Raw genomic sequence first — 9,782 nt, forward strand, 5'->3', positions numbered from 1 at the left:
TTCCTCTCCTCAACTTCTGGCGCAAAAGGCATAGAGGAAACCATTTTCTCAATGACTGAAAAACTGATCTCAGACAGCGATGCTCAACATGACAATTTCCTTGGTTCTTACACAGCAATAATTCTCACTTCAATCCTCAGTTTTAATGCAATATGCTAAGAATAAAAAAAAACGGGAAATGGTAGATTGTTAAGATACATCAGGAATAAAAGGTTATTACAAACAGATTAGTCCAGGGTAGAAATGACACAGGCTAAGTAGGAGGCATGGATAATCTGGGTAAGTGCCATGGAAAAATAAATATCATGATTGGACTTAAGGCAAATGGAAGCAGTTCAAATTGGCTTCCTCCAAGTCACTGCAGAACACGTGATGTCCATTTCCAACAAACCTCACCATAAAGAAACAAAAGGCCAACACTGTGAAGTGTTGAAAAACACATCTACCACCAGCTTCTTCCATACCACAGCAATGTGAATTATTGCAGCTGCCTGAAAAGCATGAAAGAAAAAGAGGTTGGGGGTTTTTGCATTAGGGCCGGGGGGGAGGGGGTGGGGAGTGGGTTTGTTTTATTTTTTGGAAGAGAACTACCAGCATTTTTCTGAAGCACACCAACCTGTCAGTAAGTGTCGACCTTGCAAAGAGGAGCAAATTTTATAAAATGCAGGTTGCGGTTTTACTGTTGGTCTACAAGGCTCAGTGCATGGCTGTGGCCAAAGGCAGTAACGCCACTCAGCCCACTTCCCCGTCCATCTACATGCTCCTATAACCTCTCTGGCTCAGTTCTAGCAGATTTCTGTCAGGTTAGCTTTTCAGAACATCAGTTTCTTTACCCAACTCCATGTGAGGCCACAAAAATGCCAGTGTTTGCTTAACAGAAAGGTCAGGAACTCCTGGCTAAGGGTAGGCTGTCTCTATAACCAGCAGCCCACACCTAAATTGGCTTAAATTGATCACAGAAATCACAGCCTCGCAGAAATAAGTGGATATTCGTATCATTGCGTGGATATAAGGAAATTTTTGGTAATGGTGGTCCTAGAGAAAGGACCTCAAAAAACAGCCATTTTTAAGGTTTAAGATTAGCTTTATGGCAAAGTGTTGTTAATCTACTCGTTAATAAAGCCAAATATCAGCAGTAGGTGGATTATGATCAAGTAAAAACTTTGCAGCTTAAAAGATCTTCCACCAGAAACAACTCTTTTACATGACAAATTTGAGATTATGGCTTGATTAGCAAACATATAAGATATTTCAAAGGCATGTTACCAATTTTTACCGAAAAGTAAAATCACAACTACTACAGCAAAACAGTGCCAATCTTTATGCTTCCATTATAAATTGGAAAATAAAAGAAAGAGGAATTTAGAAACAAATGATAAAGACAGAAATTGCATGAAGAGGAGAGACTGAAAATAGCAGCTAGTGGTTTGAATTAAATTCAGATACTGGTAGGACATAAATACTTTTATCACTAGAGGATAGCATACATGCTGCAGTCAATGGGGGACACAGGAACACAGCTGTTAAAACATACCACTGCAGCATCAAAGTGGGATAGTGAGTCTTGCTCTAGAACGACACTGAAGCCCCCTTTAAATTAGCTCCACTATCAATTCATAACTGCTCATCCCAGTAGAACAATCAAAGGCAGTTGCACACTGTTAGCCATGTTAACCCTGGTTGCTGCACAGACTACTGCAGTCAGCATGCGCTTACCTCTACTGGGTGGGTGAAGTTATCTACGCTTACCTCTACTGGGTGGGTGAAGTTATCTAAGTTTGTGTGATTTTTGACTTATCAGCAAATTCCTTGCTATTTTTACTGGCCACTATCACCACATTTTAGGGCAACCTTGAGGACATCTGTATTTTTTGCTCCTTTAAAACTATTTGAAAACCCTCCCTTGATGAAAACACAGAAGTTTCACTTCTCATCATTAGTAAAAGCACAGAAGGACTCTGACATCGAGTATGTGAGGCATTCCGTGATTCTTACATGAATAATACATTAGACTTACTGGACCAGCAAATGGTCTTGACCTTTGAGCCTCAACCAACTATGACAGCTGCAGGTTCGCAGTAGAAACAAGTGGAATAGCGTTGATGACACTTTTGCAGTCAAATATACTAAACCAGGAATACTTAGACAAAGGAAACCTGCTGTTCTTTCCCCATATGTGAAATTACATTTTGCACCCCCCACTTCTCATTCATTCCCAGTGGAAACTAGTACAATTCTTTGGAGTAGCTAGAGTGTGGTTAAGCAGAGGAAGCTATGCTTGTTTGCATGCAATCTGCTATTTCCTCTCTGCCAAAACACTTGTTTAAAGAAGTCATGTAGTATTTCTATTAAGCTGTAAATGCAGTTGACAAGGAAATGGCCTACTGGCAGTGCATTACCTTTGTGGCAGTGCCAACCAGCCTACAGCAAAATAGCGCACATGGTAATTTCAACATGCATTCCCAAGTAACAAAATTGTGCCTTACATAAATACCACAGAATTCCAGCGACATCTAGAAAAAATAATGAAAATTTGCCCAAGCTTTCATGCTTGCCTGTATCAATTCTGTGTCATAACTAAAACAAAGTAGGAAAGCATCTACATATGTCCAAAAGTCCTGTGAAGCTATATCATATAACACTGGGAAAACTATTGCAACTTAAATCTGTGTATTTCTTGTTAACCACTGTAACAACTCACTAATAAAAATTAAGAAAAACTGTAGGTATCAAATATACAAAAGCATACTAACTGCATACAAGCTCTTAAAAACTATAACGTAATTTATTAACAAGAACACATGTCCTATGTAATCCAGAATTGTTGTGTTAAATTACTTTGGCCTTTGATAGCATCTGTTTGATTACAAGAATTAAATAGATTCACAAGCTTTCAAACTCAGTGACCCTTGATTTATAAGCAGCTATTGTCATGTATATAAAAATCGCCTCTGATAATGTAGTCTTCACCTTTCAACAGCTAGTGCAACTACATATGATGTTAAAATGAACACAGATGTAACTAAGACATTTTCATTAAAAGTACAACCAAAAACATCAGCATGATCAAATGTATTTAGTATGTAATCAATAGCTCTTAAAAATATTTTTAAGTGTTATTTCATTTTAAATTAAGTTCCCATCAAAAACAAGCTGCAGAGATATTTATTTTGTTCTCTGCTTTCATCTGAGTATTTTCAGTTTGAACAACAATTTAAAAATAGTTAATTATACAGCAAAAGAGAAATATGGTGCAGGAAAATTACTAAGCTTTTCTTCCAAAATTATGTAATGTTTCTAACTGCAAAACACTCACTAGCTTTAACCAAGCTGCACATTGCCATAAAACTTCAGGAAACATGTCTGCTCCAAAAAGCACACACAAATAAAATCAGGGACCCAACAGCACTAAATAGACTTCAACTCATATATTTGTCACCTTACAGTAATCATATATGAACAGTACCTTCTCTTTCAATGGTGGTGGCTTCCTTACATTAAGATCCTGATATATGAGGCACCAGCAAAAGAAAACTGAATAAAATAATCCATATGCGTATCATTTTTGCAGCAAATCACATCGATGAAAAATAATCTGCTTTTAGCAATATAAAGTGTCTTATTTGTGAGCGTCTCAAATTACTTTAGATATAAACAATTCGAGAAGAGTACTTACTGATGCTCAATGCAATTGGTGCAATCCCATAGCTTGTTTCAAAAAAAAAAATAAAAGCATGACTAACAGTGGCAACAGTTATTCCTAGATAAATATTGTTCCCCATTAACTTCTCCAAGTAATTCCTTTATAACTGCTACTTCTCATAAAGCGACTAATTCTATTTACATTTTATTTTGCAAAAATTAAACTAATTCAGTAACGGACTTTAAGAGTCACTTTAAGAGTACTAAGTAAAAACTGTCAGGGGTTACTGATGTTAGCAGCACTCACACAGGACAATTCTGAATCCTTCTTTAGGTCGTCTTTACTTCAAAACTCCCGTTCAAAGGAGGATGGCCTCTTGGCTACTGAACTCTCCAAGTACAGGTAGAGTATGGAATACTAGAATATATGTTGCCTTCAAGTCAATAAGGCACTTACTGCTTTACTTTTATCAAGAGAGCGCTATTCTCAAACTTTACAGAGACATGTTAAAACACAAGCAAACAGCAGAAAATTGGAAGCAAGACAGCAAGGAAAAATTCTTACTCTTAAAATCTTGTCCATAAACATATAGTTCTACAATTACAGTATTGGGGGGGGGGGATGTTAATACAACAAACAAGAAAACACCACCACATACTTACCCTCATTGGATGAATATCAGCATACGGTGGCTTTCCTTCAGCCATTTCTATTGAAGTGATACCAAGGGACCAGATGTCTGCCACACAGTTATACCCAATCTCTTGTATTACTTCAGGAGCCATCCAAAATGGAGTTCCTATAACAGTATTACGTTTTGCCATTGTATCCTGCAATTATATTATTTACGCAATTAAAACAGAGATGCTAATTTCAGATTCTTTTGATATTAATTCTGTATTTAAAAGTTAAATTAGCCACCTAAAGGTAAGATGGTAGTGACTTCCAATTAAGACCAAACAGATTCACCCCATTAGCGAACAGATGTCAAACACGTGACAATGACCACAAACCTCAAACAAAAGTTTAAAGTGGGATCATGAGGCACTTGAAGTACACTGGGTTATAAAAATAAACAATTAAAAGCTAAATAGCCTTCCAATACATTAAATACTCTTCATGAGAAAGAATTTTAACTCTACCAGTGGTCACTCCTCAGACACAAAATTCAAGGCAGAAGCAAAAGACAAGAGAACATGGTTAGGAGCACCAAGGCATTTTTAAATGATATTTCCACAGGTACTTACTGTTAACTGCCCAGCCACACCAAAATCAGCTAATTTTGCATGTCCCTCAGTGTTAAGAAGGATGTTTCCAGCCTTTATATCTCTATGTATTTTTCTCATAAAGTGCAGGTATTCAAGCCCTTTAAGAGTAGATTTTAGAATAGTTGCAATTTCATCTTCTGTTAGCTGTAAAAAAAACATAAAACCATTTCCAGGTACACACATAGAGTCTATATATTTGAATTATTTAAAACATGTTCATTTCATAATTATTATTACAAATAATACAGACAATATACCTTAGGTATTTTAACACAGGAATATGCCCAATAGCATATACAATTCAAAACTCTAATCTACTAACTAGATTCTTACACGTCTAGAGTCCAGTTAGGGCAAATGAGCTACAAAACTAGAGAAAGGGCTGACTGATGCAGATCAGATGGCAGAATATGTAATATTCTCTTGCCTGTCAATCAAAAGTTACTACTCTTTAGATGTTGACATCCTTCATTAGGACTGCTGCAGTTTCAACAATATACAACTAATACATTTGTCACTAAGATCATACATATTAATTGTCAAGTTACACAATACCTTTGTCAAAACAAAGGTAGGGTTTATCACCACTGGACTAGATGGCACACACCAAAATACCTCCCTGGAGAAAAAGAGACAGCCCTTTCTCTACTGTGGAAGGCCAAGAGCTATTCCTCAACCATCCATGCCCTTAAGGTCTTTACACAGTTTGCCCAAACTGGCACAGTCCTACATTTGGAAAGAGATTAAAAGAATACCATGGTTTTTTTATTTCTCAAATTCCTGCATACAAAATGCCTGCTAAGTCTACAATTAGTAGTATCAAGCTTTTGTCCAGCAGCTATTCCTAATTGCACTACTATTATTCTCATTGACAGCAATTTACAATTTCAAGAGGATGAATTAAGATCTTATTTGCAAGAACACACAGAACAAAAAGGGATAAAGGTGTACAGAAAATAGGCACTTGATTTATCACAAGGCTTGTAAAAAAATATATTTTTCAGGGATAGCTTGCTATTTATTTGTAGGGAGATAATATACCATGCAGAAATACAAACACCCAAACAGTCTCTAGTAACTAGTTTACAGAGAAGTCTGTGAAGCCATTCCTTTTAAGGCTAGTGCCTTCGTTTTATATGGAATGAGAGTAAATACTAAGTTTTGAAAGTAATTACTTCTCACTCTGCCTGTGCTCCATACCAACATAAACCTGTAGAACTACACCCACACAGATGTGCCCCCATGACTTCCCAAAACCCTATTCAGCCCTAAAAAAGGACAACTAAGATGTCAAGGTACTCTTATGCTGGAAGTTATCAATAACTTTTATTACTGTTCCTTTAACTGTAGATAATTACAGAAATTATTGAGAATGAATGCCAACCAGATGCTATGGGCTTTTTCTTACACCGTCCTTTTCTTGTTGCCAACATTCACAGAATGAATGCTTACTGAACTTTTGGGTTCTTTTTAAATTTGCTGCATCACTCAACAATGGCTAGATGATATCCTCATACGAAAATACAATCGGATTGAATATATGGCTCTTGAATTTCAGCTACAAGTAGCATATTTTTTAAAATATTTACCAACAATGTTAATTAATTTGCTGTCTATGCAAAAGTTTCCTGTTAGTTCTTATTATTAGGTGTGGATAATCCCTATAAGCTATGCTGTAATATACCATGTTACTATGACACTATAAAGTTGTACAGTTAAACTAACAGAAATTGTAATGTAGCTGGCCCTGAATATATAAGACAAGCCACATTTAATAAGCACAACTACCACTACATGAAGATAATGTGTCAGCCCCCAATTTTCAAAGTAGTTGCAGCCTGTTAATATCTTCTGGTCTCTAAAAAGCATATTCCTTTACATAATGTTTACCAGTGCATAATACTATCTTTTACGGCCTGAATGCTTAATTTTTAACAGGTTTCTTTGTGTTCTTTAATAGCAGCATGGCCTTCAGTTACTTCTGAGAATCAAGGTAGCATAGTTGGGGCTTTTAGAACTTTAGAGTTACTCAAGTCAGCAATACATTTTGTACAGTTATACCCAGCTCTCTTTCATATCATGTTTGCTGTTTATTTTTTAGTCAGGATGAATAGAAAGGTGTTCGCAAATTAGTCAAGTAACTGAATACAAACCAAGAAACAAAATTGAAAATTTGAAGAGTAAAGAAAAAAAAATTGCAACAAGGATATTTACTGAACTCTGTAAAAGCATCACAAAGGAAGCACTATGAACTCTTTTGCTTGACTTTAAGCAGATCAGGCAAGCTTCAGTTTTAAAGCAAAAAAAAAAAAAAATTGTCAATGACTAAACACCTACTATAAATAACGAAGTGGAGTAGACTGAGCAGTCAAAAACACCTCTCTTATTTACTACTTACTTACTCTCTCTTATTTACTACTTCAATGTGTTGCAGAATTCATATACTATCACAAATGATACAATAAGCTCCAAATATCAACTGGCAACAAGCTGACAGACATTTCATTACCAAAGAAAACACAGTGCAGTAAAAAAAAAAAAAAAATATAGTCATTTATCTGCTTCATAAACTACATGGACTAGTAAGTCATCAATTAGCACCATTTTTTATCTTCATTGCTTTAGACCAACATAATAGGAACACATAAGCTCCTGAACACGTGTTATCAGAAAGAGTGAATCTTTTGCAGGTACCAGACCCCCTGAGAACACTTGTCATATTTTCATCAACATTTATTCTAGAATAAAAGCAAAACCACACACACAGTTCATTCCATGGGATGCCATTTCTCAAGGAAATACAAAGAAACTATTCATGCAACTGAAATGCTGACCAGTTACAGCACATCAATGCTTTAATGTAAGACCTAAGCAAATAAACTTGACACATTCTTTGAGATGCAAGAAACTTCAAAACTGAAGATGAGTACTCTACTTTGGCTGCAACACTGGGTTGCATTTTTCCCCTTTCTCTACTTTTCCAATCCTACACAGAAATTACATTAAACAATAGCAATTCCTTCCAGTTTCAGTTTTGAAAGTGTTGGCACATATCCACACGTCCCTCCAAAAAAAAAAAAAAAACCACCACCAAAAGCCCACAGGACAAAAAAAAACAACCCACCACTCAATCACTCCAAGCCAACAGAATGACTTGACAGAAAAGAGAAAACGATTAGTCAGTGCAATTATCTGCACTTGAGTTCCTCATAACAAGTTTTAATTATTTAACAAACAGAATCACTTCCCTATTCCAGCTTCTCCCCAGTCTCATAAAACCTGGGTGTGGAGCCCAAAGGCACAATTTCACATACGTTTATTTAAACAGCAGTGCCAAGCTCCAGTCCCTCCTTTCACTGCAACCTACAGCAGTAATTCCCACTGTGTGTCAGCGCTTCTGTAACTGACCTTAGTTAAAAATAAACCTTTCTGCTAAATTATTTTTCCAACAAACCAGTTCCCTGATTCAATTCATCACATAGTCAACAAGGATGTAGGAGCTGATCAAATTGGCATAGCTTTCCAAATAAGTACAAGTGTTGATATACTCAAAGAGTCCCCATGACTTTTATAAACCTTTCCCTATGCAAGCAGAGGATGAAACTGATGGTGGCATTAGCTCGATGCTCCACAGCATGCAGTTACCGCCTCTGCTGCCTACTATGCATTTCTTGCCTGCCATTTATCTCAGAGATTTTTCAGTGTGTCTACCCAGTGGCACACTGCTCAAAGCCTTTATTTGTGCTACTTTGAAGCAGCACAGCAGTCAGCGTAATGGATTGTATGCCAGGAGAACTGAAAACCCTGTTATACACAGCTCAAACAAGATGGATTTCCTGGCATTGCACCACGGGAGTAAAACCATCTACCTGATCTGGAGTCAAGCAAGAAAGGACTTTAAATCAACTATAAGATAACCTGAAGGATATCTGGAGAAAGAAACAATCCTCATCATGTGTTGTGGTGAAGTACACTACAACTGTGATTATCAGAAGACACACACTACAGGCAATTTAAGCTCTGGCTATTAACAAATACTGTACCATGAACAGTTTATGACACACTGAGTGTAACACTTCCTGCCAGAGCTTTGCCAAATCCACCCCAGTTCAGAAATAATACAATGTCCTGAATCTCCAGAGACTTCCACACGGTTTATCCTGAACATGCATCAAAAAACTACCCTGAGCACTGACAAATGTATAGCAAGAATTCATCTAGAAACAGGTATTATGAGAAATTGTGCTTAGAAGGCTCTGCAGAGAAGGTGTCTCTTCAATATGTTGTGCTCCTAAGGAGGTATATTCCTAGCTTTAGTTCTTGGAAAAATTCGTGGTTAAACCACATGGAGATCTTTGGATCAACTCTAGATGGAGAGGTGCTTTTGCAGCTGCATGGCAAAGCCCAGCTCTCAAAAGGAGAACAGAACACCTATACCAAAAGATCGGCAAAGAAGCTATGGACTGAGAATCCAGCAAATCAGAAGGGAGTGAGTTCTGGAGTATTGCAGCCTGATACACCATCTGGAGACCATCAGTAAAGGAAATCTCTAACATGGCTACATGTTACAAAAGTAAGAAGTTTTTTTTGTAACATCAAAATACATACAGTGGTCAGAAAAGCCCATAGAAGTGAATGTGACCTATAAGAAGTAAGCAGAGAGCCCAAGTCGTGTTTATCAGGAACAGCAGTAACAGGGAAGTACAGGGGAAAAAAGACAACAGCATTACTCTGCCATAAGTGTTCTGAGACACATCAACCCCAACTCCAGATATCCTAGCTCCATCCACTTGTGCTTCATAAAATGCATGTGTGTGTATATACACGTATAATCAACTATGTAACGTGATACAGTCACTAAAGTCATTCCT

At 37.0% G+C, this 9,782-nt stretch overlaps 1 protein-coding gene across 1 annotated transcript in view; it reads right to left on the reverse strand.

Moving 5' to 3' along the window:
- Positions 1-5,055, reverse strand: part of STK3 (serine/threonine kinase 3) — a gene marked incomplete at its 5' end in the record, with an annotated part of 103,444 nt that extends 98,389 nt beyond the window's left edge. The window contains 2 exons of the mRNA XM_010281434.1: positions 4,306-4,473; positions 4,891-5,055. Of these exons, the coding sequence (XP_010279736.1) occupies positions 4,306-4,473; positions 4,891-5,055 (333 nt within the window). The remainder of the gene's footprint in view (positions 1-4,305; positions 4,474-4,890) is intronic.
- Positions 5,056-9,782: the final 4,727 nt, after the last annotated feature.

This window comes from Phaethon lepturus, unplaced genomic scaffold (assembly GCF_000687285.1).
Source record: "Phaethon lepturus isolate BGI_N335 unplaced genomic scaffold, ASM68728v1 scaffold7442, whole genome shotgun sequence".
Classification (NCBI taxonomy): domain Eukaryota; kingdom Metazoa; phylum Chordata; class Aves; order Phaethontiformes; family Phaethontidae; genus Phaethon; species Phaethon lepturus.